This window comes from Polypterus senegalus, chromosome 1, assembly GCF_016835505.1.
Source record: "Polypterus senegalus isolate Bchr_013 chromosome 1, ASM1683550v1, whole genome shotgun sequence".
In the NCBI taxonomy this organism is placed as follows: domain Eukaryota; kingdom Metazoa; phylum Chordata; class Cladistia; order Polypteriformes; family Polypteridae; genus Polypterus; species Polypterus senegalus.
In genome coordinates, this window is record NC_053154.1 from 265,870,916 (window position 1) to 265,888,006 (window position 17,091).

The 17,091-nt window shown below is 41.3% G+C and overlaps 1 protein-coding gene across 1 annotated transcript; it reads left to right on the top strand.

Annotated features, from left to right (window-relative positions):
- Positions 1-3,825: 3,825 nt before the first annotated feature.
- On the top strand, positions 3,826-15,942 carry LOC120514471 (neurofilament medium polypeptide-like). The gene is made up of 3 exons (XM_039734904.1): positions 3,826-4,788; positions 6,959-7,083; positions 13,103-15,942. Exons 1-3 carry the CDS (start codon positions 3,826-3,828, stop codon positions 15,702-15,704), a joined length of 3,690 nt encoding a protein of 1,229 aa, XP_039590838.1. The 3' UTR covers positions 15,705-15,942.
- Positions 15,943-17,091: the final 1,149 nt, after the last annotated feature.

Below are 17,091 nucleotides of genomic sequence, written 5' to 3' on the forward strand. Positions count from 1 at the left end.
TTTGTTGACTTTGTAAGTTGCTTTGAATAAAAGCATCTGCTAACAAGTAAATGTACTGTAAGTTAAACCCAGAAATGTGCATCTGTTGAGGCCCAGTGCAACGCCTGTGGTACAATGTACAAAATGAATCATTTATCAAGCAGTTTTTAATTTTATACAAAACATGAATCATGAAGCACAGATGGGCTAAGTCACAGAGTAAGGACTGAACACTTAAATATGGACCACAAAGTTTAAAGAATAAATGGCAAATAATTCAATTTCAAAATATTAACCTTAAAAGTCAGTTCAGAAAGTGCTACCTATCTGATCAGCAAGAAAGGAGAGCAGACCCTGCCCCACAAATCGATAGGCGTCCTGCTGTTTCAACAGTTTACAGAGAGGCTCCCTTCATTCTGCTTCTCTCGGCCATTTGGCTGCCAACTCGTACCGTTCTTCTGCTCTTGATGAATGAGTCCGATTTCGCCCTAAATCAATGCATCATCTGGACCAGGTAATTGTGCTGTCACCTTCTTATCAATCACACCTGATCCAGGCTGCCAGTCAGACCCCCAGTGACTTTAGGGTCTGCAGTTTGGAATGGAAGAGCTGCTTCTGCTAGCATAAAGTTTGCGTTCTCACACTGAAATGCGTCAGTCCAACTGACTGGAAGAATATTTTGCATTAATCGCATAATCTGATTTTCCTGTATTTGACTTAAATTAACTAAATGTTCTCATTAAATCAGTCAAATATTAATTCCAACAATTAGAAGAAATTACATGGCATCCAACAACTGAGAGGATTCTAACAATGTAAAGGATATTCACGCCTTGAGGATGTATCTTTCTGGATATCAGATATTTTCATAATGTGAGTGCAGTTTCACAAGCAAAGCGAGAAACTGAAAGGAAACAGCTATGGCACAATAAAATATGAAAAAAACAAAAGTCCATAAGAATACAAAGACACTTGATTTCTTCATCTTGTGTGCTGCCCCTCTTGTGACCTCCCACAATGTGCTTCTTTTCTTCTCTCTGACTACAATGGGCTTTACAGTTTTTTAGTATACGACTTTATGCTCTACTTTATTTTTTTTCCACATTGCAGGTTGACTTTATTTTCTAGTCACATTTAACTCTTCCAGAAGTCCATTTTGGTTATGTGTGTGTATTAGTCTGCAAACACTCGCGTAGCAAATTATTAGAAGCACTCGTGCACCTGCTTATTCATCTAATCAGCCAATCGTGTGGCAGCAGCAGAGTGCATACAACCCTGCAGATAAGGAGCTTCAGTTAATATTCACATCCAACACCAGAACGGGTAAAAAAAATATGATGTCTGATTTCAACCGTGGCATGACTGTTGGTGCCAGGCAGGCTGGTTTGAATACTTTTGACATCTGCTGATCTCCTGGGATTTTCACACACAACAGTGTGTGGGGTGAAAACTTCAGTCAGAAGAGCCTGGTTGATGAGAGAGGCCAGAAGAGAATGGCCAGACTGGTTCAAGGTGTCAGAAGTTTGATGATAACACCGGTAACCACTCGGTCTAACTGTGGTGAGCACAAAAGTAGAATGCACAACATATCGAATCTTAAGGCAGATGGGCTACAACAGCAGGAGACCACTTCAGGTTCCAGCTGAGAACAGAAAGCTGAGGCTGTAGTGGGCACAGACTCACCAAAACTGGACAGTTAAAGATGGGAAAAATGTAACCTGGTCTGATGAATCTTGATTTCTGCTGAGGCACATAGATGCTACGGTCATAAATATCAACACATTTGGCAACTCTTGCTCTACCACCTTTGAGAAGTGGTAGTATGGAAAATTAGCAGCATGAATGTCTACTTGACACAGAAACTGGGAGATGCAATCGTGTCAGCATGGACCAGAATCTCAAAGGAATGTTTCTAACACCTTGTGGAATCCAAGCCATGAAGAGCCGAGGCTGTTTTGAGACCAAAAGGAGGTCCTACCCAATTATTAGTATAGTGTTCCTAAAAATGTGTTCAAGGAGTGTATATTGTATGATTTTGTAATTTCATTTCTTAAATAATAGTACAATTTAGGGCTTGTCCATATCGTCTTCATGGTGCTTTTCAAATTATTATTATTAGTGTTCTTCATGGTGGCATGATGGTGCACAGGGTAATACTGCCAGCCACCTTATCTATCCAGCACCTTGAAAGTCATCTGTGTGGAGTCTGAATGTTCTTCACATGTCTGGTGAGTTTGCTCTAGTTGCCCTCCCACATTTGGTGTCTCTGGATCAGTTTTGGGGTTTGGGACCACCTTAACAGTGCCCCCTATCTTCATTACATTAATGCAATTATTAAAACATGTTATAATATACTCAAGCCCACTTTATCCAGTTCAGGATTGCTTCTGGCCAGAGCTGATCCCAGCCTCACTTGGAGGTGGATGGACTGGCATCCCAGACAGAGCAGGTTTGTCTTTCATGGCCGATACTACTTGGATGAACTTACAGTTCTGTAAACAAATAAATGGAGACTAAAAATGGGTTGTGTTTGTATTAACAGCCAGTAAGTCAGATATATAAAAAATGTGTAACGAGAAAGAGAGAAATGAATCACAACAACACAAGACTGAGAAACACAAGCAAACTAGTCGGCCTATCAGGGTGAACAGACAAGCTATCCAAATGTCTTTTGTACAAAAGATTTGCTGTTCAGCTGCTGTCATTTCTTGTTTTCAACCCTGATTGTCCTCCACAGGTTGCTATTCACTGTGCAGCCAATAATTTTTTAGAATGAACTGTCAATATGTAGAGTCCTGAGAAGATTGGCTCAATAACTTTTGCCCTGCCCTGGAGTAGATATCTGTCCAAGAATTATTTCATCAACCAACTCCAGAGGAACACCCGACTCGTAGCGTCTCCTGTTGTCTCCAGTCAACCATTGCAAGAAGCTTCTCGAACAAATTCTCATCTGCAGCAGGATTCATCATATCATATTTACTCCACTCCAAAACCCTCTCCGAAAAATATAGTGTGCGTCCATAAGAAGAAAACACACAAACATATTCACATATACCTGTATACAGTATATCATTTATATAATTATCATTTTCTAACCCTGGTGTGAACAACTTCTGAAGATATGAGTGGCATGGATATGAATTGTAATAAATAATTATTTGGACATCTCCTCTTTCTAATTGCTCTTACAGGACAATTTGTGGCAGTTGCACTTACTATGAAGAGCTTCATGTAAAGAATCACTGATGTCACAAATATTCGGAGAGGGAAAATGAAGTTTGCTTTTCAAGATTACAAGGGCCTTAAGCATACTGCAGATAGATAGATAGATAGATAGATAGATAGATAGATAGATAGATAGATAGATAGATAGATAGATAGATAGATAGATAGATAGATAGATAGATAGATAGATAGATAGATAGATAGATAGATAGATAGATAGATAGATAGATAGATAGATACTTGTTTCTTTAATTTATTTGTTCCCTACTTTCTGTAATAAGTTTAGTCCGAGTTTAAGGATACTCTGCTTACTAATTTATTTCAAGTCAGTAAAGCGTTTTTAAACCAAGTGCTTTTAATGCGGACATTTAAGCAATCTAGATCTGTCAGCAAACACAAATCGCCTCACAAGCAGAAGACTGATCGTTGTTATTATCATTTCCTGGACTTTCTCTAAAAATAAATGTGGCCACGACGACGAAGTTCATCTCGTCTGACTGACATTCGCTTATTCACACGGCGGGGGTGTTTCAGCACCTTGAACAGCGCCAATCTTGCCTTGTAAGCGGGACAGCGAAGTATAAAGAGGGTCGGCCCGAACACTCCTTCAGTAATCTGACGATGGACAGTTCTTTACACGGGAGAGGGCAAAGCCATTTCCCTCGACTTCTCTCCAAAAGTCTTGATGGTAAAACAATGCAGTCCTATGTCAGGGAGGACCCCCTTTCTAAGAGCCGCATGCCCCCGGGACAGCAGAATCGAGCCGAATGCACGGACATCGCCAGCCAGTGGCCGAAGACAGATGAAAGGGAGGCCCTGCGTGGACTAAACGAACGCTTTGCTGGTTTCATCGACAAGGTTCGCCAGCTGGAAAGTGAGAATAAAGTACTGGAAAACGAAATACAGCAACTCCGAGAAAAACAAGCCACTTCGACTACACTTTACGAAGGGATGTGTGAAGCCGAAATAAAAGAGCTCCGAGAAATCGTTTGTGAAATCAGCTCGCAAAAAACTAAGGTCGAGATCGAAAAACAGAACCTGGAAGAAGACTTCAGTCTGCTGAGAGGAAGATATGAAAATGAAGCTCAAAAACGAGCAAGTACCGAAGCAAAGATCGCCGTTGTGAAAAAGGATCTCGGGGGCACCCGACTTTCCAAAATCGACCTGGAAACGAAGTTGCAAGCGCTTGTGGAGGAAATCATTTTTCTGAAAGAAAACCACAACCAGGAGGTGTCGGAACTGCAGGCCCAAATCCAAGAAGCTCAGCTTACGGTAGAAGAGAATTTTGCAAAGCCGGATATAACAGCAACTTTAAAAGACATCAGAGAACAGCTGGCGGGTCAAAGCAACGCCACAACGCAGCAGATTGAGCAGTGGTTCAAGACGAGGATGGCGAGTATGGCCCAGATAGCAGACGTGAATAGCGAATCACTTCAGGCTAGCAAAGATCACATCCAGGAACTAAAACGTCAGTGGCAAATAAAAAGTGGAGAGCTGGAAAGAGCCAGAAAGATCAAGGACGAGTTAGAGATGCAAATCCAGGATCTGGAAGGGAGACATGAGGCGGACGTCGCTCAATACCGGGTAAGAAAAACAGACTCGGCTTAATAATACTGAAGTCAATTCGGTAATTCTTAGAGAGGGAGTCCGCCTTTTGAGTTTGGAGATGAATATATTTTCAAACACCAAGTTTTATATAATAATTAGCGGTTTAAATCTAAGTAATCATAGTCAGGGTCAACGTTTTTAGCGTATCCTGTCTCTGCTATATACCATTTGGTATGGGATTTGTAAAAGCAGTGTTAATGTCCGTGATGTGGCATCTATTGGGACGACGAATGCAGTACATTTTATTATTAAATGCTGTGATGCGCCATTGGGCGAACTCATAGCAAGCGGACGGACACTGACTAACACGCAGACAGACAGTCCGTTTATAAGAGTTGAGTGTGTCTGCCAAAAGCATCCTGATGTTAGATGACCGTGGTCTTATTTGAAAATAGTTGTGAGTAGAGCGTGACTTGAAAGAATCGCATATTAAAAGTCTCCGCCTCATGGGACTTCATACCGCGCCAACGTTTTTGGAATCTTTTCATTCTCGCTGGCAACACGAATTAGACGATCTACAAGTCTCCAACTTAAAGTTTAAATCCGAACAACGTATCCGATCTGTATTCGAAAGGTCGTTATCCGTTTGTTTTGTGTAACTGTCTGCATTACAGGGTATCGTCTTTAGATCGGATTAGAGGGCTTTCCGAAGCTCAGTTAGCACTGTATACGGGCTGGTTATCCAGTTTGCTTTAAAGAGGATTTAACAGAAACAAGAAATTTGAATTCACATTTAAAAATGTGCCGTCTCCGCAGGGGGGGAAATGGATTAAAAAGAGGAATTTGCAAGTAATTTAGATGGAAGTTTGAGCGAATAGAAGTATATAGTTTGCCCACACGAAATACCATTCCTAAAAAAAAGTATTTTACCCTTGGAAATGTTTACATTTTGTTGTTATGCAACATTACATTGTAGGGGATTTAATTTGGCTTTTCTAACATTGATAAACTGAAAAAGACTATTTAGTGTCCAAGTGAAAAAAAAGATGTCTGTAAAGTAATTCAAATATAAAACACTATAATTAGTCACATAATACATCCCCTTCAAGTCAGTGTTTAGCCGATGTACCTTTTGTAGCCGTAACAGCCTTGAATGCACGTGTGTGACGATGTAAATGTATGAATAAATGTTTGGGTGTAGACTTGTAAGGCAATCGCCAGTCCAAATAAAAACCCAAGTAAATCCCTACAATGTCTTTGGACTGTGGGAGGAAACCCACACCGACTCGGGGAGAACATGCAAGCTCCAAGCAGGGAGGACCCGGGAAGCGAACCCAGTTCTCCTTACGGCGAGGCAGCAGCGCTAGCACTGTGCCACCATGCCGCCCAAAGAAAAGTTAATTCCAAATATTGTTTAGTTTACTAAAGTTTTAGAGTACAAGTGAAAATAATACATATGTAACAATTCCCATGAAAATAACAATCTCTTAAAATTGCATATCCGGTAAACCAAACCTAGGGGTGGGCCAGCGAAGCCAGCAGGGGGCAGAGCCCTCTACTAAATAAATAAAAATAAACTTAAAGAGTGTATCGGGTGGAAGCATCGAGTCGCCTGTCAGCAGTGGGCAGAACAGACCCCCAGAGACGCTTCTTAGCACTCCGTGGTGGAATGAGCCTGTGGCTAAAAGTGCTCAAAGACAGCGCCCCCTGGAGGGCATGGGCGGATTTTCCCAATTTTGCTGCCATCCCCATTTCCACCACAGCGTCCAGTGAGTCCAGAAGGGTTCACCCGGTGATGGAGCTGTGATTTCCTGATACGTTAGTTCAGGCGTTGTGCTTCTTTTAGCTCAAGTTGCTTCCCCAGAAGACTGCGGTGTAGAACACCACACTGACTACTACGGACCGCACTATTTATGCAATGAAAGAAAGACAAAGGCTGCAAATATTACAGGTTAGGGTGGACTTAAGATTACAATTAGATGTGCATTCATTCATAAGTTACCAGCTGGCCACAGCTTTGTAAGACGTCACTTTCATTTGATCTAAATTGAAACATGGAGGATAAAGTTTGACATGATTGTATGGAATGTTTTATTTCCTCAGATAATCTCAATAAGATTAAATAAAAATAAAGAAACATGGAGGATAAACTTATCCTAATACTGGATTTACATTAATTTTTTTTTTTTTTTTGTTTAATTTCCAGGAAACAGTGCAACTGTTAGAGAATGAACTTCAAGTCACTAAGTCTGTAATCTATGGCCATCTGAAGGAATACCAAGAATTGCTAAATATTAAAATGGCCTTAGATGTGGAAATCACCTCCTACAGGTACGGGGTTTTGTATTTGGGTCGTATTCTTTAGGCCTGTTAGAGTGTGCTGCACTTTCATTCACTCACGTGTCCATGTTGAACCCCTTTACAGCTCGTTGGTTCGAGTTTCACTTCATCAAAGCCATCCAGGAGTCTGTAGATGTGCTGGAAGTTACTACAATAACTCCTTCATTCAACGTTAAATATAAAAGCACAGTAGAAGGTGGTATATATACTAAGGCTCATCCAGCCATCTAGCCATTAAATCCAGATCATGGTCAGGATAGGCCATCGTGTACAAGATGGGATCAAACTTTGAGGGGGCACCAGACAACAGAAGAGCTCACCAAGCAGATTCGTATAAAACATTTTCAACTGCAAGCAATCCCTCATCAGGGGAAACATTCAACAAAGACCATTAACTGAGCACTCCTGGTGCTGACCAATCGAAGATGTCTGGTCACTGATCTCCATTATTATCCACTCCATCTTGTTTTTACATTTCTGCATTTTTTTCCATTCTCCCTGTGAGTTTAAGACTCTGAAGTTGCATTTTCGACTAACACAAAAAAGGAGACAGGCTAACAATTAGCCTTCTTAATGGTCTATTGTCACTTCCTTTCTCAAAGAGGTCCAAATTGAGAAAGTTCACAGCCCACATGTGTGGAGCAGCCCACCTTTGCTGATGTCCTGGTGACATCGCCGTCTCAGTTTGTTTCCACTTACGTCAACACACATGGATGACTTGGCTTCAGTCAAAGCATTTTCTTTTTTAGCAGCACTCATTTCTTTGTGTAAGACAGACGTCACAGGAGTTTAGAAAAGAGAGGGCAAGAGAATATTGCAGCACACAGGTCATAACTAAAGTATCTAATATGTAGGAAACACCCAGAAATGCCTGACACCATTGAAATGCATGGTATTGTCACGTCTTGTATCTCACACCAGAATGACAAACGACGTCACCTACCCCAGTTATGTGTTCATAGTTCAGTACAAGAAAACGTATGATGAAGGAACGTCATTTCAACAACATGCAGTGACTCAGTGTGCTATGAAGGAGGAAATCCATATGGCTGACATTGACATATGACTTCAGTGTGCACATGGGGATACCTGCCTGGGCACAAACAGCGTCTTACAGGGGCTAAAGAACTTGAAAGCTGGTTACAATTGCGATATATCAATAATCACACCCATGGAGGTCCTCTACTAGGGAAAATGAAAAGACAATAATGCCAGCAAGGCAAGAGGAATGAATCTGTGCGGTGTGTCGCGAGCAGATGAGGAGGAGGAGGACTGTGTGAAGGACTAATCTAAATTACATACATTTCAATGGCATGTAAGAACTGCTTATGCCTATTCTTTGACTGTAAAATTAATTTTGAGCAGCAGTACCCAACAGTCATTTTTGACAAAAGCAGACATACCTGTCTGAAAAGGTAAAATCTGTCCATGAGTTTTTAAATAATGCATATCAATTGTAGTTAAGTACATATGGAAAAAGATGATCTGCTGTGGCGACCCCTAACGGGAGCAGCCAAAAGAAGAAGATCATCAATTGTACTTAAGGATGAGGAAATGTGGGATCTCTTCCTGTTGTAAATACAGTCAACAAAGTTGTTACAAACTTAAAAAAAATTCAGACTATTTCTTGCATTTGAGTCACATTATAATCTCTAAAACATAACCCAGGTTACTGTAGTTTGAAGCAGTGCCATGCAGTGTGAGCAGACATCTTAAAGACTGTATGTTAATACACAGAGAAGGGCATACAGGCTCCCCCACTCCATTCTGCAAACCCCTTCATAGAGGGAAGATCTGTAAACTAATTACAAATAATTTAAATGGAAAACATTTTAAACATTCCCTAGCCTACAAATTGCCCCCCATTTTTTGTTCATATAACACCAATCTGTTATAATGTTAGTCATTAAAAATAAACCCAAATAAGATATCACCATCTCGGCTTTTCGGCCCTCTACAGTCTGGCTACACGCCCCACAGAGCCTTTTGCAGCTTCACTTCTCCCACTTGCTCAGATTCTTGCCTTTTTGTGCTGCACTCCTGACCTTCAGTGCCTTACAAGCCTAGAGTTTTATTTTCTAAGCAGTAGTTTGAAACAGTTTAATAATGCTGTTTAACTTACACTTCATCACTTCTAGGAATGGCCTTGCAGTTTTACTTCTTCTTTAGGCCTTTCCAGCTATTTGTGGAGCTATGTTGTCCAGGATAATACGAGTAATCGACAGTACGTGAACGCACAAGTCAAGGGTCTCCTGCTGTTCAGCAGGCTGCCGTTATGGAAAATAAAAAGTCATACATTAGCACAGGTAGATGTAAACTTAATATGAACTTTTACGAGAATGAAACTTTAAAGCATGAACTTTATACGAAGCAGGTATGCTAAACAATTAGGGTATAGGCCATATTTCTTTATTTTAATGAGATCAGAGATGTGCCACCAATATCTCATAGCCCAAAGAATGGAGAAGGGAGAGAAAGATGAATGGGGTGAGCCCGAGGTCAGAAAAGGGGGAACACATACCTGTTGGGAGCCAGCCAGGAAATAAGGGCGGCAAGGAATGATACTGAATGACAAGATACGAGAAATATTGGTGGCTACAAGGTTGGCCTGAAAGAGGCCAGCTAGAATAGGGGTCAGGGTAAGCAGCGAATGAGCTGGTGCTAGCGAGGTCAGGGTCATAAGAAATGGCTATATGTCATGTAACTTGGCTTGATCGGGTTGAGTCCACCTTATTGTTATTGCAATAAAACTAATTACTCTGTTTGCCTATCCTTCAACTCCTAAAGCCTTCATTTAAGGTGAGAATCTCCGGTGCATTTTACGCTCCAATACGCTGTGCACAGCCTCTGAATGAAACTGTATTAACTCCTTTGGCATTCAATCTTGGAATTCCATGCATGTACGGTTAAACCAGAGTCAGGCTTGGGGTGACATGTAATGATCTGCTTTATTGTGTTAAGCCTGAATAACTCTCAGGACAGTATCATACTGCCATCTTGTAGATGAAATAGCATCATGCTGCAAAAAACAAAAACAAACTGCCACCTTATGGGGACTCTATGGTAACTTTTCAATATTTATGAGTAGGGCGGAGCCTACAAGAAAAAAAAAACACAATGGTAAACAAAAAGTTTAGAGACAGGTTAGAAACGGAACCATTGCTCGATGGCGGTGTGAATTGGTCATCAGACACTGGCACAAAAAGTGGAACCAATGCATGACATGGCCCTGTACAACTGAACCTCTATGATATGCCCGGTGAATCAGTCACATGACTCTTCATCCTTGTGTGACAGTAGCTGCATGACAAAAAGGCAAAATAATTGTGATCAAGTGCAAGAATAAGCTAGATGTTAGCCCCCTAAGCTCTGTTCACAATGCAGCAGCTGTTGATGTTTGTGTCAGGGGAACTGTGGACGTCACTAAGCCTTGTGTTGTGGTAGCCTGCAATAACACAAGGGTTGAGTTGACCGTGCAGGTCAGGCACTGACAGTCTACCCTCTCGTGTACAAGCAACAGAAAAAATATAAAAAAATGGGCGCAAAGAAATCCACTTCTAGCGTCCCGATTGCAACATCAGGCTGTGCATTGGTGACTGTTTCAAAACATGTCAAATGAAGGATGTGGACTAAATCTGCATCAGTACAGCAGTGGACACCAGACATACCTTTTTATTGCATTATGTTGACATTTTGAAATTTACATGTTTCTGTTTGGGGCCATAGTGTGGTGTTCTCAAGATGACTGCTTAGTAGATCAGCTGTTAGCGCAAGTGGCGTGCATTTGAAAATCATCTCAGATTCTTCATATACGTGAATTTTGGTAAAATGGTGGAAACTCATATTTCAGATAATTAACCGAGTAAAACATTGTATGTATTTGGGTAGCTCTTTTGTTTCCTGGTTCAATACTGCAATACGAAATGTATCTGGCAAAATCTTTCAGAGTCAAAGTCACCATTTGCATTTGAAAATTTAGTGACGTAAAAGTAGAAAGTAGAATTTTAAGTAATGTAGCAATATTCTCAAGCTTACAGCTGAGAACTCCTAGCGGGATGCTGCTTGTAAAGGAAGAACACCAGGACCCCGGCTGACCGCCAGCCTCATCGTGGTTCCCAGCCTTTCTCAAGTTTAATGAAAATGCAGCATTTATTACCAGACCATAATTTAAACGCACTCGCTCATCTAACATCATGCATTCTTGTTACAAAGCAGCTCTCCATTGTTTTTGTTATGCAACTTCTAGTTGTGAGGTATGTCAGACTTGCTAATCAGAGTTGCTCATCTCAGCGCCAGACCATGTTGGTTTAAAGAAGTAAAATTGTTTGGCATGTCACATTTACCGACTGAGTGCTAGCCTTGCAACACAGTCTTGTTCGCCTCCCTTTTGTGACAAACAATATCTGACAGAGCCGGAGCTACTGTATATGAAGGGTTAACAGCTACAGTGAGCTCTACCACAATTTTTGTCCTTGTTTTATTTTTTTCCATTCAGTTTGTGGTATGTAAAATATGCAACAATAGACAGGTGAGCTTCTCTTGTTTGTGAGGTCCAAAACACCGGAGTTTCTTTCTCATAATCGCTGCATTTATTGAAGCTCTCGTGCACACAGAGCCCACCCTTACGACTACAGACTGTCACATGCATGCGCACAAAGCACAGCTTAAGGGCTCTGGTGGTCTCACTCTCCTTCTGCAGACTGGATGACTGACAGCTGCAACATCTCTGACGTCACTTCCGGTGTTGGTCCGCTTGGACCTGCCTCTTCCTGCTGGAAGGACATATAAGCATTTTAAGTTCAGTTCACTGTGGAAATCCGGACTGAAAAGACATTCTTTGCAATTATTGCTTGTTTTTCTGCTTTTCAATTTTACGGGGTCACCAGGTGTTGACCCAGCCCTTTATCGTGGTCTGTCTAATCTCTTACAAGACAAAATTGGCCCTGTTTGAGTGGTGGACTACTTGAACTGAGATACTGAGTATGTCACATCATGCAAACCAGCCTAACAGGAGCACTTTGCCGACTGCCTCCAACTCGCTAAAATTACGTAAATGAAGGCTACGACTGAAAATCGCTGGAAATGTCATCTAATGTGACATAGACTTAATGAAGAAAGTTTCCATTAAGAAAGTTTGTGTTTTCTTAGCATTAATTGTTTTTGGAATCTTCTCAAGAGGACTGCAAATTTACAAGCTGCCAGTCTTGGCTGCTTTCCTGTGACCAAGAAATTCATACACGAGTAGAGAATTATCACTTACTTTTATATAGTACATTTCACAACAAGCATTTTAACAAGCTCCTTAACAAAGAAGAAAAAGATCAAGACATAGAAAAATAAGATACAAGTAAAGATTACAAAGTAATTCGAACAAGAGTCTTAGGTCAGCTAGGGACTATAATGTGGCCTGATGTGGATGAGCGTACAAAGGCCAGTGCCCAATCCAGGGTTAATTCTTGCCCTAAACTTCTGACTCGTTGGCCTTGAAATGGATTAAGTGGCTTTCAAAGTGAGCAGATGGATGGACTGCATGTTTAAGTGACAACGATAGGTTTACAGCACATTCTGAGATATGAAATTATAATTAGCAATAAAGAAAGCTCTATAGTGTACAAATCATTTCGAGGTCAGCTAGTTTCTACTCATTAATCATGGCATTGGAGAGTGGCCACGTGTTGCATGTTCATTAGCACATGCAAGTAAGAATTTGTTGTACTCTGTACTTGTGACAGTACAGACTGTACAAATCTTGCGTTTTGGGTATAACTTAATTGAACCTTGCTTTTCTTAAAGTCACAGGTATTAGATGGACTAGTGAATTTAAATTGGCCCAACGTGAGTGAATGTGGATGTATGAGGGAGTCTGCCCAGGGATGGCCTTGTGCTTCAGAGAAAGGCTATGTCACCCTATAAGCATAAAATTAGTTTTAAAGATTTTAGGATGGATAGATGTAACTGAACATTATTGATTTTAAAAAATTGACCTCTATCATTTGCTTACCTCTGTTAGGAAACTTTTAGAAGACGAGGAATTCAAATTTTGCACTGGCACTGAAGATCTTCTTGCTCCACGTGCTCTGTGCAGACAGCCTGTCTTGTATTCTGTGCCAAGTCTGAAGAAACAAAAGCCTGTTTCTCCCATTCAAGAACTGCAATCCAAGTCAATCGGAGACACCATTACTGAAGCCACCAAGGAAGACAACTTAACAGAAATTGAAGATACAGATGCAGAGGAAATTGTGAGTGAAGAAGAAAAATTGGAGGAGAAAAGTCTAGAAATTGAAGATTTTAGAGATAAAGATGTGGACCTCAATGTTGGTAAAGATGATGAAGATAAAATCAAGTTAATGGATTATGCAGGCAAAGACGATAAGGTAAATGACAGCATGTTTAAACAAGACAAACAGACTGAAGACATGGCTATAGAACAAAGTGAAGAGAAGGAAGATGAAATTATAACAACAGAGATTGTGACTATCAGCAAGACCAGCAGTTTGAGAGAACAAACAGCACCCGAGAATCTCGCCAAAAGTGCAGAAAATGAAACCCATAAAGAAGAAGAAGAGAGTTCAAAGGATAGTGATGTGACAAACATGGGAGATGAGCAATATGAAGAGCATGCGTTACATGTTGAACCTGAGCAGAACAGACAATTACAAGATGCCATGCTTCAGAGTGAATGCCCACCATCTGGAGAGGAATACACACATGAAGAGCCACACATCGAGGGAGAAATATCAAAAGAGAGTGCAGATTCTGATGTACAGAATACTGAAAAGCAGAAAGCCCATGAAGATCTGAAGGAGGAAGAAACAGCAACCAATGAGATGATGGGAGAAAGTCACCATAAGGCCATTTCCAAGGTGAATGTTGATGGAGAAGCACTGCATGACGCTTCCACAGAAGATGAAACAACAAAATCAAGCCAGTTGTGCCTATTGGAAGACAGCAAAATTGCAAACCAAGAAACATTTAGCATTCTGACAAGGGAAGAACAAGATGGAAATGATGGGCCAGGAGAAGATGTAGAAGAAATTACTTCCAGAAGAAAAGAAGTTAGCTCTGAAACATTGAAAACTGAAAATGTGGAGTATGAAGAAATATCCAAGGAGAATTATAGGCAAAAAGAATTAAAGGAAGACAATGAAGCAAAAAAAGAACTGGAGCAGGCAACCAAAGGAAAAGAGATTCAGAAACCAGAAATCTGCAAGTCTCCCGATAAAGAAGGAGAATATCATGACAAGGGGAAGGCCGATGTAATTTCGGAAGAGTTCAAAACTGAGGAAGTTGGGGCAGAACTGAGAGAGCCACAAAGAGAACAGGAGATCACAGCTGGCGTGGTAGATATACACAGGAAAGAAGACAACACTGAACAAGAGAAAAGACCTGACACCAGAGATCAAGCAGAAGATGAGCAAGAAGTTTTACTCGGTGTACCTGTGACCAAGGAAAATATGGAGGTCACACATGAAGACACTAGCAAAGCAAGGGAAGTCCTGGTCTCAACTTGTTGGACAACTGGTGATGATGAAGAGGTCACAGAACCAAAATATGACCGGGATGGGAAGGCTGAAGAAGAAGAAACAAACACCTTGATAATCCAAACACTGTCAGGTGGACAATTGACAGGAATGGAGGAACTGGAAGAACTGGAAGGGAGTAGCCAAGTGTTCTCGGAGAATGGAGAAAACATCGGCCAAGCACTTAGGGACACCCCATCAGAATATGGACAAGGGACAGCATTGAGTGTACAGGAACAAACAGAGGAAAGCAGTCCTCTAACCAAAACAGAGGATAGTTCAGATAAGAAAGAGTCCAAAGCAGAAAGTAGATGTCACCCAGAAGAAAAGGAACTGAAGCAAGTAAATCAAGAAGAAAAGAAATGCAGTAACATGGTGGAAACTAATGAAGAACAGTTGACAGCAAAAGACAAGACTTTAGAATCTGAGAGAAGGACAATTGGTGACCAGGTTTCTCCCATACAAACAGATGAAATGGGTCAGATTAAAGAAGGACCGGCAACTACCAGCAAAGATGAACCAAAAGACTTGCAGCAGGAAGATGATGTTGTTTACCCTGATCAAGAAATGGCTGACACAGCAGAATCTGCACAAGACTTGCAGCAGGAAGGTGCAGTTGTTCACCCCGAACAAGAAATGGCTGACACAGCAGAATCTGCACAGTCACCACACACTGACTTCACACCCAGAGACCATGACACCATTACACAGCAGGAATTTAAAGAATATACCAGCTGTAAAGAAGACATCCACACAGGTTTAGGAACTGAAGAAATCAATGCCATGTTATGTGACCACAGAGAAGAGGTATGCAAGTCATCCACAGGAAAATTGCATCATATGGAAATAGGGAGCAAGGAGGAAGCAGATCTTGGAAAGACTACCAGTCCAACAACACAGGAGATCTTGGGGCAGAATGAAGGCATGGAACTTCCCAAGGAAAGCCAAGAGGACAAATGTTCAACCACTAAGGACATCCAAGAACAAGAAGAGTCAGCCTCCATCACACAAGGAGCCCCCGAGCAAGAAGGAGGAGGTGAAGATGACGGCCAAGAGTCAGTGCACCCTGCTGACTATTACAAGACAATGTAGCCTTGTCAAGACATTAAACAGCTTTCAGAGTAAAGCATGCTTGTGACATCTTGGCATACTTAAGCAAAGACTGGGAAAACTCAATCAAAAGGAGCATGGCACACAATGAGCGCACAGACCTTTGATATTCTATGAGACACCTTCACTGTAAAAACTGCATGGTGCCCCTCACTTCAGCTACTGTACATGTTCTGTGGTCTGCATATGTTCATTGATTGATTTCCTCAATAAAGCTTCACTGATGACAAAAAAACACAAAAAAGCAGTTTTGCTGGTTTTTTAGTCCCTTTGACAACTGAACCACAAAGAAGTAGTAAGAGTTGGACAACGGCTGCATTATCATGGTGGGGGGAGTGGAACTTATCAGACTGGTCTTTTCTCACACTGTATGTTTAACACAGACACACAGATGCCATCTACTTAAGAGAGAGAGAGAGGGAGGTTAGGAGCATGCACTGATACAGCATGTTGCTGCACACACCGCACGACAAAACCACCACAAGATCCCAAATTAGTACCAGAGTGCAGCCGTGCACCGGGTGACACCTAAGCACCGAATTGAATTGAATGGAACAGAGTGAGGTTTTTGTATAGGGGCTTGAGTGCCGTGTAAAGTTGGAGGAGCTGCTTGCAGGGCTGGATGCAGGTTAACGTCATACCCAGGACAGAGAAATTGCAGTTAAGGTTCTTGCTCAAGGGCACAACAGAGTAGAATCATTTCAGCCATTTACGGGATTCAAACTGGCAACCTTCTGATTGCCAGCGCAGATCCTCAGCCTCAGAGCCACCACTCTGCCTATTTAAGCACTGACACCCACACACCATCTTACTCCTCAATACTGTTAAGATTATTGTGGCTCCACAAAATAGAATAGGGTGAGGCCTTCAAAAAAGAGCCCACAAAATAGGTCTTACCCAAGGCAAGTCTGGCCCCAGGAAAATGAAAGGCCAAAGGCCTTACAAGACCTCAGAATTGAGGTCAGGCTTTTAAATACAAAAGGAATAGCAGAGTTATCAAAAATATATTGCTTCTCTGGGGGAACTATAAAAACTTTGGTTTTGTATAAAATTGAAGACTTATTAATAAAACAGAAGATATAAGAAAATGCTTAAATGGCAAAAAAGGGGCAATAAGGAGTCAAAAAGCAAACAAGTCTAAGCACAAAAAACAGAAATCAGAATCCTTAAAACAGCAGCAGAATTCATAAAAAACAGTAAATACAAAGAAGAAATAAACAAATCGAGAACTCACAAAACACATTCGGTGAACGGCTAGGGACTGCATTTTCCTTCAGCCTTAAAAGGAATGGGGCGGTCCCTAAATGGTGATGGACGTGTGGCCCCGCCTCTTGGGGAATCATGCACAAAATGCAAGGAACATCAGAGA

Coding starts and splice junctions, on each gene's coding strand:
- LOC120514471 (XM_039734904.1), top strand. CDS start 3,826: ATGGACAGTTCTTTACACGGGAGAGGGCAAAGCCATTTCCCTCGACTT. Junction 4,789..6,958: donor CGGACGTCGCTCAATACCGG/GTAAGAAAAACA, acceptor TTTAATTTCCAG/GAAACAGTGCAACTGTTAGA. Junction 7,084..13,102: donor GTGGAAATCACCTCCTACAG/GTACGGGGTTTT, acceptor TACCTCTGTTAG/GAAACTTTTAGAAGACGAGG.